Here is a 21337-nt window from a genome sequence, read left to right as displayed (position 1 = left end):
ACCTTGGTTACGTTTTTCTTCCTTTATAATTAAGGAACAGGAAAAAATTATCAAACACCTATATGTTTGTGGAAACATACAAATATACATACTTAAATATAAATATTATCATCTTCATACTTGAATATATACATACTTCCATATGCCCGCAATTTTAGAGAAAATGTACGCAATATATACATATGTATGCAGTCAAAATTGTCATACATTTTATAAAGTGTGGAAATTAAATAAAATAAAAATAAATCAAAAAGGTTTTAAATAAGTGTACCGTAATTGATTTTCATGATATATTTGATTACGTAAGGTATATTTCAATGTGATTCCAAAGAAGAAAGAAAAACTTTTGGGTAGAAATTCGAAATTTTTAATTAAACCCATGAAATTTTCTTGGAAAAACACTTGCAGAACATTAAAATAACTTTTTCGGCTAAATTTTTTAAATTATCGCGAATTCTTAAATCGTTTTTTTTTTTTTTTTGGAAAAATTTATCCTTGGCAAAAAATTTGAACAATCAAACTTTTTAACAATCTAGCTGTAGATTCATATTTCATAGATATTTTTTGGTTAATTCAATATTGTGATCAAAATATTAAAACATTTTATACTACGCTTAGTAATTCAATAAAAACCGAAAATTAGAGAAACTTTTCTTCTATGACTTCCAAAACGCATTAACAACATAAAATTTACAATCTATATAATTCCAAGTCGAAGCATAAAACAAAAACAGAGCCTGTAACGAAAAAATTGAGACTTCTTTTTTCATACAATGCTACGGTTTCTTTAAAAGCTTAAATCGTATTGAAAGCCACGGTTTTATTTTTAATTATTCTATGTATACTTAAATTTTTCCTAAAAGTATGCTTTCTTCCAATGTAAGCTTTTGTTATAAGCTTTTAAAAATATTCACTGTTCTACAATATTTTATTTAAAAGTAATGGGTTTAAATTTTTTTAAAAGTAATTCAATTGGAAAATAATGCAAAAATTTTTAAATCAAAGTTAAAGAAAATCCCAGGTAGCATAATACATATTTTATTGCAGTACTCTGTCATGGATTGGAACATTTTATTTTTTAAACTAACAAATTCTACTCCAATTACACATAAATTACATTTCAATTTAATTGCATCTCTCTTTAAATTCTCTCTCTCTTTTACTCTCTTTAATTTCTTCTCTTTATTTTCTCTTAAATGTTAAATTTACAAAATAATTATTGATATAATTATTGAAATAATACAAAATAATTATTGAAATGATACAAAATAATTATTGAAATAATGATAAGAGTAAATGTTTACAATATAATTGTAAACATTTACTCTTATCATCATATAGGCAATAATATTGTAGATCTTTTCAAGAGAAATTTGAAATATTCCCAGCTTTTCAATTGTCATTTTAATCGCTGAATAAATGGAATAGCTAACATGGATCAAACCGATGGTTTGTAATGTAGTACTTTTCCCGCCAACAACTGAAAATACTGCTTTCACAAACAATTTATGTACATAATACCTATCACACTACTAAAATTATTTTTATTCATATACGAAACTATTTCAAGGATTGCATACATTTATAATAAACGATTTATGCAGTCTTTGAAACAAAGCAAAAATAAATTAAAAGAGGTCTGAACATAATGCTAGATTTTAAGGGCTAATTGCGTGAGTTATGAAAAATAATTACATTTTTTACTGGCATGGCAATTACCATTAGCATTCTGCATTTATAGAAATTTGAAAAAGCTTGCGATTCTGGAAATATAAGGCCCCAAATTTAACAAATTTCAAAGTGGGAAAAAATTTTATTACAACTAAATAATCTATTTGTTAGTGTCTAAAAGCTGTTAAAATTTCAGACTTTTACAACCTGTGGTCTAGAAGAACAACGACATTATAAATCTTGATAAAACGGATTGTGGATAACGGAAAATTTTAACGGATTTCTTTACACCTTTTACCATTTGGGTATAACACATCTACGTATATAGTGTATACATTTCATCCTGAAATTTCATAATATCAATTACGCTTTCATGTATTAATAATAATAGAAACAAACAATCGAAATGAAAATGATATTCTAGAATTGAAAGAATTTTATATCCAGTAATGAATAAGAATAGCTACTTTTTTTTAAATTAAATATAAAAAATCTTCTGATCTGATATCTTCTGAATTACATCAGAAGAACGAACAACAAAATATCATTAACTTTATTTGTTATACATATATTCGTTTCTTTTTTTCGTCACAATTTTGTGATAGCGTATAGCAGGAGCAAAAAATATAAAAATGCAAACAACAAAGTTTTCATTTCAACGACATTACAATTTCAATTAAATTCCTTCGAATTTGATTTTTCAAAACAAATAAAATTTTTATTTGATAAAATTTGAAAAAATCTTCACAATCTTTCTTTTCTATAATTTTTAAAATCAAGTCACTATATGGTAATTCGATGAAAATTAATGAAAAGAAAAAATGTGAATGAAAATTCTTTTGTTTTGAAAAACAAAAAAAAATGTTTTTTATTTTTCTAATTCCCCACTTCCACATATGATAAAAATTGAATTTTATAAAAAAAAATTTAATTTTTAGAGGAAATGAAACCCTACTTTGTTCTCTGAAATTGTGTTATGCAAATAAATTTCTTGGAATGTAAAACAGGACTGATCTAAAGGAATCGAAGTTTTCTGTTAGTAATACGATTAAATCCACAAGATTAATAAATGAAAAAGAAAAAAAATATATAAATTTATAATCGACATTTTATCCTTTTCGAAGCTTTCAAACACAAAAATTTACTCTTTTGCTGTTAATAAGATATTTTTAATTAAATAAAATAAAAATGAAATTATGAAAATTTACTCTGAAGGTTCCTCTCCTTCGCTGACTTTTATTTGCAGAAATAGAATTGTCAAACTTATGTTGAAATTTTTTTTTTACCGACCATATTGGGTATACAATAGGTCGGTTATGTGATGGCAACAAATTTTTCATATCGAGTTTTCGGTGGGAATGCACTTCTGTTGTTACCGTAAGTAACTGGCGAGCATTTCAGGGAATTCGGATATCACAAAACGAAACTCTACTAAGAGCCAAATTTACATTTTTCTAGGTATGTTAACTACAAGCTTACTAATGTCCTGAAAATTGGAAATAAGTATTTAACAGACATTTTTATTATATTCTGTAACACTTTCACTTAACTAGACAATACACATTGCGGTCGGTTATGTGCTGATCACATCAGATTTTCTTGAAGTAATTATTACTGAGCGGCAATTGAATGCAAAGTGGCACTCAATTCTCTACAGCAAATTTAATTCTAAGGGTTATTTTAATAATAACGGTTTTAATATTTTTGTATAAAAAATAAATGTCAAATTTTTGTTAGTATTACATAATTTTATGACTTGTTAATTTATTCGAGTACACCTGCCACAAAACATCTCCCTGTGAATTTCTAAATAAACCAGTCATAATGTACTATAAACTCGCCTGTACGCACATAAATTTGAAATACAAATAAGAAATATATTCAATTTGAAATTTTTGTTTAAATGGACTTTCTCTACTTAATTTTAATATAATTCTCAGAGTTCATTAATTTCGTGCACACTTCAATTTGAAATTCTTAATCGCATAATAAGATGCATGCGCTTTTAAACATGCAGGAAGTTTTAAAACAGATGATTTAAAAAATTTTGTGTGACTGCGGGTTATTCGAATCAAATAGAATTTATTGGAACAAAAAAACCTGCAAATTAAATTCCAATACCTTAATAAATTTGGTATACATTGTTTTTACTTCATCTTTAATTTGTTCATTATTTTCCACTCTGGTAAACCAATTACCACAGCAACTCTCCATAACCCAAAATTTACAAATTTTTACTACAAGCTTTCTACCTTGATTTGCATTGCCTTCCAAAATTTATTTGGAATTTTGTTTTTTTTTTTGATTACTTATCGTTAAGAGTTCCTTTCTTGGCAGCAAGTATGTGTATATTTTTTTTATACATTGGGTACTCATACTCTATACCTAATTTACCTTCAAGAAACAAGAAAAATAGTAAAAAAAAAAAAAATTCGTTAACCTATAAATTTCCTTCTTTTCTTTTTTTTTATTTTTCTCATTACTTTTTAACAATGAATTTTTTACAATTCCTTACTTGCACTTCCAGACTAAAAATTAAATTCCAAAGTACTTGATGTTCTTTTCTTTACGCTCTCAAATTAAATATTGTATACAAGAGTAGAATTAAGAAAGATTCTTTTCAAGTAAAAAATATATTTGAATGAAACAAAAAATGGAATAGAAATTTTGTATTGTCAGGAAATTTTCAGTCTCACTCAATGTTGAAATTGAATGCGAGGCATCTGACTATGATTAAAACTGTATAAGAGGAGTTCTAAAGCACCACTTTGCAGCCCACTTGTACCACTAAGTGTACAATTTTTGTAACCTTTTATATTTGTTTATGTGGTTTTGCTGGAAATAGGTGAATGAAATAAGAAGAATAATAGTAAAATTGGGCCAACGATATTTTGTAAGAATATTATAAGAAGGTCTAATTGGTCTAACATCGAAAATATTAAGCTATACTTATCGTACTCATGCTGCCTTTACTTATAATTGAATTTAATGCTAGTTAATACATTGCTATAAGAAATTCATAAATCTGTATTGCAAGAATTCAATTAAGAAAAGAAAGTGCTTTGAGACTCATAATAATAATTATTGAAACCAAATTTTCTAAATAATAAAATATTTATATTTACAATCAGTTTCAACACAAAACTTGGATTCAAATGTCAAATAAGTGAAAGATGGTAAAAAAGTCCTTTTTTCCAAAAAAAAGACCTTTTTAAACGTCACCAAGGCGTTGATTACCAATAACGTAATAATAGTAAGAATAACAAAAATAGAATTTTTTGTTACTAAAATTGCAACCCAAACTCTCCCTTTTCTTTAATCCTTACTATTTTTTCCTGAATTTTCTTATACCATACATACTCATTTTTTTTTTACCGAACAAATTATTAAAAGAGCACAAAGAACTCATAAGTGGAATAAAATACCGACACCTTTAGAATATTTCTTAAAAATTTATGCCCTCATACAAACATATATAAATAGAATACATTATTAAGAAGACATCCGTTTCTCAGTTGGTGGTAGGCGGCAGTAGCGGATGTTACACATCACTATCAACATTATCAACTATTTCCACCCCAACAAAAAGAAAAAATAAAATAATAATTTACAATGCCTTTGACTTTTGAATATGATGAAGATGAGTAAACCGAGAGAAAAAAAAAGAGGAGAAATGAACTTAAGAATCGTCAGATAAACAAAAAAAAAAAGAATAAATATAATAATAATGATGTTGGCATAGAATCGGACGTCTAAGATGAGGGTTTTAAATTCTCTTATTTTTTTTTATTTCGTACGCCCAACATACACATTAACACTATGTGTTACGATGCTGCTTTTTTTATTGTTGAAAATTAGACATTTTGAATGTGAATGATTTTTCATGTAAAATCAATTTTTTTTTAAATTTAGAGAAAATCAAAACCAAGTTAAAGATTCTGAAGGGTAAAGAAATTTTACTGAAGGAAACTGAATGAGGAAAACAAGAAAACGAAAATAAAAGCAAAAATGTCAAAATGAAAATAATAAAATTTTTAACAAGGTAAATTTAAAACTGCTATATGATGGGGTCCAAAATAAAACAAAATTAATCTATTTCCATGGTGCCAAAAGACAAATAAACAATAAGTAGAAGAAATGAAAATTAATTTAACTAGAAAATTGTAAGGATTCTTGAGAAATATACAAATAATCGTATATATGTACATATATGAAACAACAATAATACAAAATGTTCATATTATTTAAAATAAGTAAAATGCAAACACAACTCTACAAACATTCAAATGGCAGCTGATTTGATTTTCCATTATATGCATTTGATTTTTCTTTTTATCGAGATGCTGTTGATTTAAGATATTGAAACTGTATATTTGATAAATGGTGTTTAGCAAGCAAAATGGTTTTCTTTTGTATAAATTAATTGGATTCATTTTCTTATTTGCATATACAATAAACACACACATTTTTAAATTGATTTTAAGAATTGTGTTAAAATATCAAACAAAAAATTTGACCCCAAAGCTGTGCACATAATATAAATCGACCACACACAACCTTGAAGAAATTTCTGCATTTTTCATCTGTCAGGTAGAAAAATTTATTCAAAATTGGACAAAAAATTTATGTTCTAGCATTTTTCATGATGACCATTCTAAAATGTTGAAAAGATTTCTGAGGGTAAAGTGCAATACAAAAACGTATATCTGCCAAAACCAAATATTTTGGAAATAAACTATTTCCTAACACAACAATTCGAGTTGAATCCCATAAAGAAATTTACAAAGTAAGCCGAAAATTGTTACAGTATCCATGCTTTCTCAAATATAAGGAATCGTCCTTTTGTTCTCATATTTGTTCCAACGTACCAAGATTTATATGAAAATTAACATAAATGTTGCTTGTGATTTTCAGAACAAGGTACATTTCCGGAGAAGTTTATCGAAAATTCCCGAAAAAAAATTATTTTTTACATCTTCATTCTTGGAAAACGGTTTTCTATTCTTCGAGTAAGTAAAGCAAATTCTAATTTTAGTCAATTGGATTAAATGTGTCAAATTACCAAAATTTAAATACATAAAGTTAAAACTAAAATTACGCGATAAATTAAATAAAGTTGAGTCAATCCAATGATTTGTAAAGTGCCACTTCTCCCTTGAACAAGTGAAAATACAGCTTTTAAAAGCAATTTACTACATTACTTTCATTCATATACCAAAATACTTCAAAAGTTGAACTCATTTAGGATGTAACAATTAAAAAATGAAAAATGGCATTATATTTTTTGAATACATTGCATTTGTCATCAGCTTTCTACAAATTCAAATTGAAATTTTACATATTTCGAGTGGCGATAACTTGAGAGCAAATTGAGATGGAAGAAATTTTCTTCTAACGAAATTAACTATTCATTAGTATCTGAAAGTTGCCCAAATTTCAAGGTCTCACAGTTCAACGTCTAGAAGAAAAATAGTATAAAAAAAGCAGAAATCAGATAACGGTTACACAGCCACAATAAGTAAAAATACACATTAAGTATAACGACTAAGTTTCTAAAACAACGGGCAGAGTGAAAAGCATTTTTTTCAAAAAATTTTTGGAAAAGTGGTAAAACTTGTAATTTCTAGGCTCTCATCCTAAAATTTCTATAGTTAAATCAATCTTAACTGTTTGTAATCCCAATGCTCATGCCATTGCGCAACACAACTGAATATTACAACAAATCAATACAAATGAATGTTACAAATTGCAAATGTTACACAGTTGCATAATTAAAATATATGAAACTTATGAACATAACGTTTGTCATATGCCACTTTTGCATTTTTAAAATACGCTTAGACCCATTTTGAATTACTTCATAAATTAAAAATTTTCTAATAATTTGCTTAATAAAAATTTAATATATAACAGTGGCCAACTTTTTACTCAAACCCGCGCATATCTTTACTTTTTTCTTATAAATTCAAATACACTTAAGAAAATATTTAATTGTCCTTCTTTTTCATTTCAATGAAATTTAATCCTGGCAGGACATTCACGGATTCTTTTTTTTTCTCTTGATTTCAATTTTACAGAGAAAACAGACAAAAATAATTGAGAATTCATAAACAAAGACAGAAAACAGCAGACTGAAGAGAAATTGGGATAAAATTTAACGGGAAAAAATAAAACCTGTCTTTTTTTTATAATATTTCCACATCTACACTTTCAATTGCATGTAGAAGAGAAAAAACAAAAAAAAACATTCTAGAATGAAAGAAAGAGACAAGAAAAAGAAAATTGTTGATGAATATTCATTTTTCCTTGCTTATTGTCGTCGACAGATGACGGGACCTTATAGAAAATATACAATTGGAGTGTTAAATAAAAAAAATTAGAGAAAAATAAAAAAAAAACAAAAAACAAAACTGAACTGATTTTAATGATGAGTCAAGATTTTTAAACTATAACGATGGATTGTTGAATACTTAAGGAACATTTAGACATTTTATTGCTCCCTGTTCTATCCACACAATTTTAAATGCTATAAATATAAAGAATGCAATGATAGGAGACAACGGCATGGAATAGGAGGGCCATGAAAAATATGAAAAATCGATTCTTATAAAAGTCATGATATCTCCTTCCGCATTTTAATTTTAGTTTTTCTTTTTTTGTTTGCAGTTCTTGTCTTCTTATCTACACAAACGCTACAAAATAATAAATCGTTTTTTTTTGTCTTTTTTTTCTTACTTCCGCTTGTACTGCTGCTTATAGATTTTTCCTTAAGATATTTTTAAAGATTTTGTAAAATAAAACTTTAAAAATTAAAACAAAATTTTTCTTAAATTTTTTCTTATAATTGCAGAATGAATTACGCAAGGTCTATATATTCATGGAGAGAAATGTTTCTTATTTAAGCAAAGAACAATTCAAATAATCGAAACGAATTTGCATTTAAATACAAATTTTTCCAAATTCATTTCGAATTAATGCGGACGATTAAAATCCCAGACGCGGTAATTACTTTCAATTCTAAGCTCATAAAAAAATGAGAAACCCAATTTGAAGCTACTTCCTTTTTATAAGTTTAAGAGCTTTCAAGCTCATAATTTTTTTATTTAAAAATTGGCTAAAGGAGAATATTATAATTGCAATTTTTAAAACTTACATATTAGATTGATTTTCAGATTTAAGTTAGAAAGAGTAAGAGATAACGAGCACGTTGGATGGGTGAATAACTTATATTTCAACTTTCCCAAGTAGTAGCACAAGATTCAACTTCTGCACTTGTATTCTATAAGCCCAAATTTATCAACATTTACAATCGCCTGTATTTATTTTATTCATTTTCATCAAATCATTGTGAGTACGACAATTGGATTGAACATATTCACTATGATCCAGATCTAGCTCAGCTCTAGTATGAAAGAGAACAACAACCGCCAAATATTTTAATGGGGATATATAGATCAAACATTTTATATTATAGTCTAAAACAACACGTTCAAAAACGTCCGAAGAAAAGTAACACATCGAATCAATTGTATCTACCCAGTAAATGAAAACACTAGAATTGTGGCTGAAAGTTTTGTAATACAAAACAAATTTCTAAAATATGTAATTTTTACTGAATATAACATTAAGCTAATAAAAAGATAGCATAAGTGCTAAATTGTAGAAGCAAATAACTCTACAAAATATCCTATTGTAAAGCCAATAAGTAGGGCCATAAGAACAAACTACAGTTTTTAAGAAACTTTAAGTTAAGCTTATTTCGAAATTCTTAAACAACAATCATTATAAATGCTAACTTATTTCTTAATAGGATCAAAAATATTTCCATTTATACCATACCAATTCCTCCCCAATATATTTATATATAGCTACATGTAACGAGATTTTTATTACACAAACAAAAAAAAAATTCCATTAAGATTTCGCCATTATGAATAATAAGATAAATTCCATCTCACTCTTTCACTTGATTTCTAAGACTTAAAATCAATCCTTTATTAATAATTTATTAACTTTTCATCATTATTATTTTTTTAGCTCCATTAAGCTTAGCGTTTAAGATCTTTTCAAATATAGTACAAGAAAGAGAAGTAAAAAAAAAGGGCAAAATAAACACCGGAAAAAAAATTAAAAATCCTACTAATCCCCTTGTAAATTAACAGAAAAACAAAGTATGATAAAAGCAAGAGGTTGCTTATGTATTCTTTATTCCCATTGCATCATCGCCGTATCTTTAAAAATCTGGTTCAGTTTTAAAATGTTTATTTTAATACTAAATATATGAACACATTTCGATGCACAAACATATAAAATTATGGTAGTACAAGTTTAATGAGAAAAAACAGTAATATAAAAAGTCTCCCCCTAAAAATAAAGAAAAAATATGCTTCTCTTACACACATTCTTACCCCATTCAGATTTTTATTTACAAAAAAAAACAAAAATAAATTCAAATCGGGAAAAAAATCTACTTCTCATTATTAGCACCACTTTTACACACAGTCCGGAAAATCTTATTGCAAATAAACCAAAGCGAAAACAAAAATAATAAGGAAATTTACAAATGGTTTGCAACAGTCAAAGAAAATTCTTGACGACTAGAGTAGAAATATTCAAAAAAAAAAAAAACAAAATGCCGGAGAACTCAAATAAATTGTAAAAAATTAAAAATAAAAATAAAAAATCCTTATTGCCCATTAAAAGTAGAATAAAAAACATAAAAAAAGAAACATATTTTTTTTAACCAACAAAAAAACAGAGAGAAAAGAATTTTTTTTTCATAAGTATCCTTTAAATTTTTTCAAAGCCCCAACTCCGAATTTCTTCCTTTTAAAACGCATTTGACATTCCACAGCGATTTAAACATTGTTTTTCAAAATTCTGTCCTTTATTTTTTATTTTTTGTAATTTTTAAATCTTTAGAATTCAATCTCTTAGCTAAATTCTTGATGGTCTGTTCATAATGATTGCCTACATCTACTTGATTCCTATTGTTTATGTTTTTGTTACAATATTGATGGCGTGCCAAAATTGTCAGAGAAAGAATGTAAAAGGATCGTATGTATACAAAACATAATATCTTGATAAAGATTTACAAGTTCAATTTATGGACAAAGCCGCTCATTTAGTTATAAAAATATCCTAGTTTCGTAAACCCTGTATTCAAATTTACATGTTTTCTTCCATGAATCTTCCGTGTTTTTCATACGCAATAAATTTTATGATTCAGCTCTCGAGAAATAGTGTTTAAACAAAGAACTTTCGATTAGAAAAACTTATTTTATAATCAGTAAGTGTTCCAGACTAAAAAAGCTCTTCATTTGAATTGTTTCTTATTTGAAAAATTTTGGGAATTCAACCACACTTTTTTCATTCAAAGAACCTTTTCAATTTCAATATCTTTATATTTGATTTATTCAGTCTTACTAAAGTCCAAAATAGGACAAATAACATGATTAAATACGAAAATTTTAACTTTATACATTATTCACAATTTGATTTGGAATCAATTTCTTAACTTGCTTAATGAATAATTTCTTAACAACAAAAAAAAAAAAGATTTTCCTTAAACCTCATCAATAAATTGTACGCGACTGAAATAAATCGTAATATCAAAAGGAACAGATCAAAATTAAAATTAAAATAGATAGGAAAAATCAGCGTAATCAAATTTTAAAAAGGACAAAAATTTCTCCGGTCATTCAATAAAAACTAAAGAAATGAGGGAAAAAAAATATTATAATAAAAAGGAAGAGGCTACCAATAAATTATCTAAACGAAAACATAACACCATAATTGTAATAAATTGAAACCCGTACACATACAGGGTGGTCGTTTTCCAAGTATACTGCTAAATACAACTGTATAGGAGCTCATGAGTAAAACAGACTTTTGTGTGGAGTCAATACGTTGATTATTGGACTTTGGCAAAAACTTTCGAGATAATCTAGCTTAATGTAAGTTTCGAACCTCTTTATTTTTTGCATTTTTGAGTATAGCTTAGTTTATGCTTATAATTACCGGTCCGGTAATTGAATACGTATTTGAAAGAGCAAAATAAAGGCTTTCCCACAATTCAGCTACAATTCATAAATTAAATTTTGAAATCATTATGACTGTAAAATTCAGAAAATTTCAATTTTTAAATTTTCGAATTTAAAAAAAGTCGGTTTTTCAAGTGTTGTAACTAATCCTTATTTTAGTAAATGAACCAATCGTTTTTTTACCTGTTACCATTTGCGAATTATTAAGAAACAAAGTTAAGGTTTTTGTGCTGATCTTATTTTTCTGCAACCATGTAAAAACAAAAAACGAACATTTAAAATGCTCTTTTCTATTATGCAGAGATGTTCGAAATCAACCACCCTATAGGAAATAATAGCAATGACGATGAACTTTTTTTAATTTTTCAATATACAAATTTGATTCAGATGAATAAATACTAAAGAATAAAAAAGAAAATCTCTTATTCTTTAATAAGATTTTTGTAATCAGATGGAAACAATATTTTTTAAAAGTATTTTTGAATAAGAAAACATGAATAGCTACGTCTTGACACTTATTTTTAATGAATTGTAGTATTTGAGATTGTATACTTAAGGACAACAGGATTTGGATTTTAATTTGTTCGATACAACATCACTTAAAACATTAAGACCTCTTAAAAAAAAGTACCAACGATTTTGACGTGATATTTCCAAATTGTTACCCACCCTACAGCAGGACCAGTTCAGCATGCGAAATTCGATTGTTGGTCAGAAATGTTAAATAAAAAATATAGAAGCAAACTATTTATTTCGCTTTATTAGAACGAACTTTATATATTGCTGCTCCTTCCACTTAAAATTTAAAAATAGGCACACCATCAGTCATTTATTTCTTAACTACAAAGTTTATCAAGCTTCCATTGTGAGGCAGAAGCCACCTTCTCTAATTATGTATATAACACTTTTACCGACAACATTGCGTACAATAAGGGAGATCCTGTGATGGAACCAAATTTCGGATGTCAAGTTTTTGGTGACAACGCACTTCTTCATAGTAAGGAAGCTTAAGAGTTACATTTTTAGAGAAATAACCAATCAAATTTCATTGAAATTTAATATTTGGATTTGGGATGTTAAAAGAATGTACGTATAAAAATTTTGGAATGATCATGACTCAGAAACCTATATCTCCTGAACTAATAAACGGAATTTCATGAATTTTAAGATATAAGCGCTGGTTGTTACCGAAAATAACTTTTTGGGGAATTCGAATATAACAAAGCGATACTCTACTAAGAGCCACATTACCATTTTTAATGTTAACTAAAAGCTTACTAGTATCCTTAAAATTGTAAAGAAGTGTTTACAGAAGCTTCGCGTTTTCATAATCTTCTGTAACACTTTCACTAAACTAGATAATATACATTGCCTTATGTCACATCAGATTTTTTACAATTGTTACTTTCATATTGCTTTTAGAAATAGACTATATGTTAAAAAGACAATATTTTAATTTCCGAAGTTTGTAGACACAAATGTTTTATAATTCTTAGGCTAATCAACTGTAATTGTGTATTATAGGTAAATGTTTAAATGAATATAGTATTTAGAATTTGTCTTACCTCTACCACTACGTCCAACAAATCTTAAATCATTAAATTTTGCAACTTGATTTTTCATTACTGCTGTACAATTACGTAATTCCCCACAAAAATTTTCATCATTCCCAGCCATTATTGTAACAATTGTACCATCCATAACTTCACCTAATGCCACAACTTTAAATGCTACCGGTAACGTTTTATTAGATCTCCAATGTGTCGGTAATGTTGTACAAACCTGTTTTAAAAATATAATTTAATTTTAGTAAAGAATCTTTTCAATATATTAGTAGAGGATGAAAAATAAAATCAGCAGAAATTTTAATAAAATCCATAATTTTTGTGTTTCAAAAAATTTAGGGGAAGACCAACATGTGTTGAACTAAAAAGTAATTTCATTAAAGTTTTTAACTTTTACAACTTTCGTACTTTCCAGAAATTGGAGACATAATATAGGTCAGATGAATTTCATTTAGAAATATTCTCAACCTAGGAAATATGTGTAATTTTATTAAACATGACTTTAACGCAGTCACATGGCAAAAAAACACTGCACATTGAATTTCTCGTTCGATTGCTCGGTAAATATTTTAAATTACTATTTTAAAAATGTTGCTTTGCATTTCTAGTTTATAACCCGTCTTAAATGTGGTTCTAAGCAAGAAGCAACTGAACTAAGTTCAACACGATTTTGATAAACGTTCTGCATTTGAAAATTTGAGAACCATATTCAATGTTAAGTACAGTCGAGAAAGTGTTTTGACTCGAGTATTTGCAATTTGTAAAGAACTGAAATATCACACAAACCAGTTTAGGAGTACGACTGGCATCATTATTAAAAGTTTAGTTGAAATTGGTTTCGTTATTATGGACACATAATAACAAAATCTCATTCATAGTTTGTACAATTTACAATTAAATTTTTCTTAATAATTAATTTCAAATATTTTATAAGCAAGTCCAAAGTTTGGAAAAACTGTTGTCGAAGTTTTAATGGTTTGAAAAGCAGCTCTCATGCAGATCATGGAATCAATAATTCATTCGGATATCACAGAATTGACATGGTACTTTTCACCTAATATAGTTCTTAATTATTATAACCTTTATTCTCATTAAGTGATTGTAAATTAAATGTTTAATACAAATTTATGTATTAGTTTGTGCTATTCCAAATATTGCACTGTTGATGAAAATTCTGGCAAAAATCAAGCACAATTTTTAATATTTTTTAAAATATAAAAGGTTACACGTCGAATTTTTAAAGACTTAATATTACTGCCTAAATAGTTCTTTATAAATAAATGAAAAGTAAATTAAGAGTACTAAATTTTTATACCCTGCACCTTCCTGAAGGGTATATTAACTTTGGTACAGAGTTGCATAGTATATTCTGTCTGTAGGTCGGATTGCACGATAACTCAAAAACGAATAAGGCAAATACCACCAAATTTTCACAAGTTGTTTTGTTGTGCCAGGGTTTTGTTGTTGTGACCCTATTGTAACTGGACCAATTCGGACAGCGGGTTCATGTAGCTGGCAATAAACTCAAAGAGATTATTTTAAATATTTCAAAAACTAATAAAGATACAGATATAAAATTTTATATAATATGCTTAGCTCAGATTATCCTTGAAGTTTTTATCGAATGGCTTAACAGGTTCCAGTTACTGCCATACAACCATGAAAACTAATTGTAAATATTTCAAAAACAAGTTTTTATACTCAGATTTCCAAGGTCCAATTTGGCCGGTTTAGATCGATTTTACTTGTTGATATATAGGTACATTAGAAATACTAGCAATTATGGAGGTTACGGGATAATGTTCACAATTTCTTATTCTAATTATGTATTTATAACAAAAGTATCTGATAAATTTTTCCTAAATTCGAAAATTTAATGTAAGAAATATGTACATATGCAATGCAATCATTACCTCTAAGCAAGAGTGAGTATATGATTTGAAATTTTTTTCGCGCAAATACGACGTTCTAGATCTAATCATAAAATTTCAGTCCGTTGCTAACGTATAAAATAAAAGTATAGTAATAAAATTTAGATATAATATAAGCAGAGGCCATATGTATGGTTTTTAATATAGGAAATATAAAATAATTTTTGACTAAAATTGATAATACGGTTATAATTCGAAACATACTTAAATTTTTATTAAATAGTGCACACTTATATTTTAACTTTAAACATACCACATGTGGTGATCCGGTTTTAACTAATTCACCTGGATGATCCGCTAATAATGCATCAACAGTTCTTTCAACTAAATTTTCTGGTGTTAAATAGGGACTATCATCCACCTTTTTATTATTACTATTCGTATTGCTGTTATTATTACTATTATTATTATTACTACTGCTATTATCACTCATAGAATTTTTAGATGATTGACAACCATCATGCGATGATTGATTTGTTGTTGAACTAACTTCATTTGCTATGTGCATACTGTCTTAATACTTTTTTAGTATTTATATTTTTGTCTTCTCTATTTTTATTTCTTTTTTGTATTTAATTTTAACTTCTTATAAATTCATTATTAAAAAAATTTTTATTTTAATTTTTAAAAAATTCACAATCATCAATGGATCAAACATCAATTAAATTCACTTGCCATGTAGTAATTGTTAAAATCATAGTTAGAAAAATTTGGAGATATTAGTGAACTTAACATTTTACTTATGAATGATTTTACTTATGAATCTTTTTATGCTCCTGCGTTAACTAAAGTGTTCTAGTTTAAGTAATTAACACATCTAAATCACAATATGTTAAAGAAAATCTGCTGATAACCAGAATAGCATTACTATAACACTTTATTCAAAATATTACTTAGCTGAAGAAGTTCCTCCATACTTGTTTAACATTTATTTAAAGCAGATTTTAAAATACTTTTATTTGAATTGTAGGGTATCGTTATAATTCTCAGAAAATAAGGAAAAAACACTGTATTGTAAGTGGAAGGTATCAAGATCAGAGTTAAAGTAAGTTGAGAACACCCTGAAAAGCAACGAATTCGATTGTCAGAATTTAAAAATTGGCACAACCAAGCTTTCACTTTAATAAAGTCATAACCAAGTCATTTAATAAGGACATAACCAAGTCAACTTTAATAAAGTGGAACATATCAAAATATGAATTATTTTTCAATTCAAACTGAAAATCAATATAGCGACAATGTGAACTATAATTACAAAGCAGAAAATTGTTATCAAAAAATTGGTTTTTCACAAAGTTCTATTGAAAATATTCCAAAACTTTTTGAAATAAGCTCAAGCTCAGAACTCAAGGTTTGGTTTCAATAAAATTACTTTTGTGCTCTTAAAAATTTTTACTAACTTTGGTATTTTTCCAGTGTTCACATACTTTAAGAATTTTTTATGATTCATTAAACACTTAGCTAGACTTCATAAATTAATTCTATTCGCGTGAATAACTTCGCTTTATACTTAAAAGCATCTTAAAAATTCAACTCTTTCAAAATTTAAAAATTTTATATTTTGCTTTAATTTTGGTTCATTTTCCAAGGAATTTAATATTAAACAATTTTTTTACTAAATTTCTTTTTTCGCTAAATCATTCGCCTAAATAAGCAATAGATATTACAAAAAAAGAACCCAATATTGTAAGTTAAAAAGAAATCAATCTTTTTAAGGCTAGACAGACAAGTCAAGACAAAATAAATACACAACCATGTACATATATCGTATACCACACATCGTTTTATCAAAAAATTAGTTCATTTCCTTATAAATTCTCACAAAGAAAATACAAATGAAGTTCTTATAAGATCAAAGAAAATTTATTTCATTGCTGCTGTCTATAGAGAGATTTAATAAAGAGGAAAATTCAAGTTTCCTGCAAATTTTTGTATATTTCTTTATTATCATCAGTATGATATTTTTTCACTCTGGAATTTAATTTTTTTTTTATAAAATTGACAATTTTCAAAAAATATAGCAATTTATTCGTGTGTGTGATTTTTAAATATATTGGGTCCATTCTTATAGTTTATGTTCACAATGTGCTTTAGGAATAAATTAACATTTACTAAAATTTATACCCTGGCTTCCATATTGTAAAATAAATGTTTCCACTGCAATTTTTCATGTTCTTTACTGTATTTCAACGATATAGTAAGAGCCAAATTATTTTGAAAACGGTTCGAATATACAGAAAAAAGGAGAAAGGCCTCGAAAAATTTCCCGATGCTTTTTATAAATTTTGTTTAAATGGAGCTGCCACTGAATGTAAAATTTATTAATTACAAAAAAATTTAAACATTATTTTTGCAATCTAGTAAAAAAGCTTTTTTCAAATTCTACAAGCTCAAATTTAAAAGCGGTTTCATAACGGTTTAAAATAACGGTTAGTAATAACGGTTTAAAAACTGTTTTTTTTTTTTTTTACAATATGAAATTCACACAAACTTGTATCCACGAAACAATCTCCTTATATTAAATGCAATGGTATAATAACAGAATAAAATAAGAAGAATGGTCCAATAGCATCAATCACTTTTTACTTCTTTTTAATTAATTAATCAAAAAATTTGCAAAATTTGTTAAAATAAACTATGCATATAAAAAAGTAGCTTAAAAAGTTAAAAAGTAAAAATGGTTGGCGCAATAGAGCCAAAAATTGCAAGTTTACAAAAGACGCTACACAATTCAATTTGCAATTGCTAAATTAGATCATTTTCTTACTATATGTTATTAGAGAAAATTTGTCGGTTAAAACAAAAACTGCGTAAGTTAAGTAATAAGCTACCTTTTTAATTTTATTAAAAATTCGAATCGGTCAAAATTTAATAAATGGACCTTAACATTTTAAGAATTTTAGATTGTTATTAGGAAAAACATACATATGTTTTTTTGCAAAATTTAATAATTGATAATTTTTTTTAGATAAAAGGTACCATTTCCCCAGGCTTCCTGATCATTTTTAAAAGCGACATTGAACACCCTTTAAACTTAATTTTTTTTACTAAAAAAAGACTGCAGTTGAAAAAAATTTACACAGTATTATATTTATTTAAATTATCAAAATCATATGCTTGACTTTATCGTTTCATATGACTTTAACGTTTGGTAACTTGTCTAAAAACTTGAAAACCTTTTACAAGTTATGCAGAAATTGAAGTTTCTGGGTAAACAAACAATTTTTCAATACGGGATTTTTTTGAAACAATTATTTGTCTTAGAGATCACTTCTAAAATCTTCAAAAAGTAATAAATATAGACAAATTGTGAACATTGTTGAATTAATTTTACATTTACAATCAAAGTACAATGACAGTAAAATCAAAGAAGAATGTTTATGTTCAAAAAGATTTGCAGATTGTGTCTCCAAATTTAATATACATAGTATGATACCAATATACATAGTAGTAACCAATTTGAGCCTTCTACAACAAATTTCCCATTAAAACTTAAAACTTTTTTGTCCGACAAGTGTTTTTAGGAAATTTTGTTTAATATTTTTTTAGAATACTAAAAATATTAATCGAAATTCGTTATAAAAAGAATGAACGCAATTTTAAAACAACAATGGCAAGCAGAAACCTGTGTTCAATTACTGAATCAATACAATCTATAAAATTTAAATAAACGATATTAAGGCAATGCATAGAATATATAATATATATTATTTAACTAAACTAAAAATTAAAGGTTGAGTTCACATTTTCGAAAATATATTGGACAACGCTAAAGTATTTACAAGAACTATTCGATAATAACTTGTATGCAATTTAAATGTGAGTAACCCGTTTGTGATTTTATTAACCTAGATAAAAAATTTCGGTTTTAAAATTATTATATTATAAAAGTACTGCAACTTTGAGCTTAAAAATTACTCGAAACTGTAGATTTAGAGCTATAATGTAAAAATAAAAATTATAAATAAATTTTAGAGTTGAGAAAAGCTGACTTCTGTATATTGCAATTTCCATGGTTTTCATTTTCATGAATTTGTTTAGCAATATGTTTAGCTCCTTTGGATTTAATATAATTTGAAAAACGTTAATTTTTCAAAAAATGTTTAAAACTTTTTAGAAATATAGCAATGAGCAACATTTTTGGAATCGGAAAATAAACCAATACCCAGCCCTTTTTGAGAATTTAAAGAAAAATTATTTGTATAATATTTTTTGGTTCACAAAAGTTTATTTTGAAAATGATATTTTTTAAAAAAAGCCCCCAAAATTAATTATTTGAATTCCTAGAGCTGACAACAGAAAAAACTTATTCTACAATATATGGAAATTTTTAAGACTTTGCCATTTAAAGCTCAATAACTTCTTAAAATAAATTTTATATTTACAATTAACTATTAAAAATAGTTTAATTTAAACTAAATAGTTAGTTAATAAATTCCAAAATCCGGCCCATAAATGTTGTTGTATTTTTTTTGTAAAATATGTTACATATACAAATTTTTTTAATAATAAATTTAAATATAAGAAATATAAAATAATAAATACAAAATATTTTACTAAAAATAATAAAATATGGTGTATTAGTTTTTATAATAGCTATATTAAAATAAATCCAATTATATCCTTGGTTGTCTATACGAAAGATGTGTATCTATACTCGTATTTTTAGTTACAAGTATTTTAAATCTCAATTAATTTTCTTATCAATTTTTATTATTTAAACAAATTTTTTAATTTTAAATATTAAAAATGGTCATTATATTTAATAGCCGAAAATTCAGGTATCCTTTATTCAAAATTCCATTATCATTTTTTTTTATAAAAAAAATTATTAATATTTTTTTAATTAAATATTTTATATTGTAATTAAATTAATTTTAAATAAATTTCCTCGAATTTTTTTTGAATATTTTTTAAACTAATTTAAGAAAATTATTGTGAATTTCTCCATTGTATTCAAAATATTTAAAACAATTTATTATTAATATTCGCAGTTTAAAAAAAAAAATTTATAAACTTAAAAGAATAATTTGTTACAAAAATCAATTCACAAAAATTAATTTAATAATTATATATAAAGTTAAGTAATTTGTTTTAAATTTTATATTTTTAAAAAATTAATTATTAAAAATTATATGATGAAATTTTTAAAATAACTGAGTGCAGCAAAAGAAAAAAATTTTCAATTTCTTTTTTCAAATAATTTTTTTAATTAATTATTTTAATTTTTTTTTTTTGATTAAATGTATATATAATTTTGTATAGATCCACCTAATGTAATATGTATATATATTTTTTATTATGTGTATGCATATATAAATTATTTTTTTTTTTCTTATAATTTTTTTTTTATTTAATTTTATCACGAATCCGAACCGTTCTGTTAACGTAACGATTTAAAACTATTTCATTGTGGGTAACCCCAAGAAAATACCAAAATTTCGACCACTATATGTTCATCATTATAATCATTATCAAGTATTATCATCATCATCATCATGATAATCATTCGCATATCATTATCATTTGTTTATCAATATATCAAGGAGAAGAAGAAAAAATTGTTTTTTTTTTTTTTGTTTTTACCACCAACCAGTACCATCAACCACCATTGTATTACCGCGACAACCAGTAGCAGTGGTTTTATGGAAGGCGTCATCATCATCTTTTGCATCTTTATATACGCACCTATGTACATACATACATATATATAAATGTCTTTTTTTTTTATTATTTGTTATCTTTATAATATTTTTATATATGAAAAAGTACCTACATTTTTATAAATTTCTTGTTGGTGTATATTTGTATAAAAAAATATGTGTAGAATATTTTTATAAATATTTTTACATATAGATATCACTATATATTTTAATAGGATAGAATATTAAAAAATAAAAAATTTTCCAATTTTTTTTTTTTCATATTTTCTTTTTGTTTTTTATTTTGTGTTTTTTGCTCTTTCATCATTTATTTTAATATTATCAATATCACCTCAACACTAAAATAAATATACCTTTAAAAACAGAAAAAAAATTTTTATGTGTATGTATACATGTGTATAGCTTTACAATCATGGTACAACAATTGAACACATTTAGAAAAAAAAAATTGTATACACAAAAAA

General features: G+C 25.8%; 1 protein-coding gene across 1 annotated transcript in view; it reads right to left on the bottom strand.

Annotated features, from left to right (window-relative positions):
* Positions 1 to 15799, bottom strand: part of LOC129618870 (putative uncharacterized protein DDB_G0286901) — a 79164-nt gene extending 63365 nt beyond the window's left edge. The window contains exons 1-2 of the mRNA XM_055533895.1: positions 15464 to 15799; positions 13280 to 13496 (exon numbers count right to left, since the gene is read on the bottom strand). Coding sequence (XP_055389870.1) covers positions 13280 to 13496; positions 15464 to 15718 — 472 coding nt within the window. The 5' untranslated portion in view covers positions 15719 to 15799. The remainder of the gene's footprint in view (positions 1 to 13279; positions 13497 to 15463) is intronic.
* Positions 15800 to 21337: the final 5538 nt, after the last annotated feature.

Source organism: Condylostylus longicornis, unplaced genomic scaffold (genome assembly GCF_029603195.1).
Source record: "Condylostylus longicornis isolate FDR11 unplaced genomic scaffold, ASM2960319v2 ptg000010l, whole genome shotgun sequence".
NCBI lineage: Eukaryota > Metazoa > Arthropoda > Insecta > Diptera > Dolichopodidae > Condylostylus > Condylostylus longicornis.
This window is presented reverse-complemented; position numbering and strand designations above follow the sequence as displayed.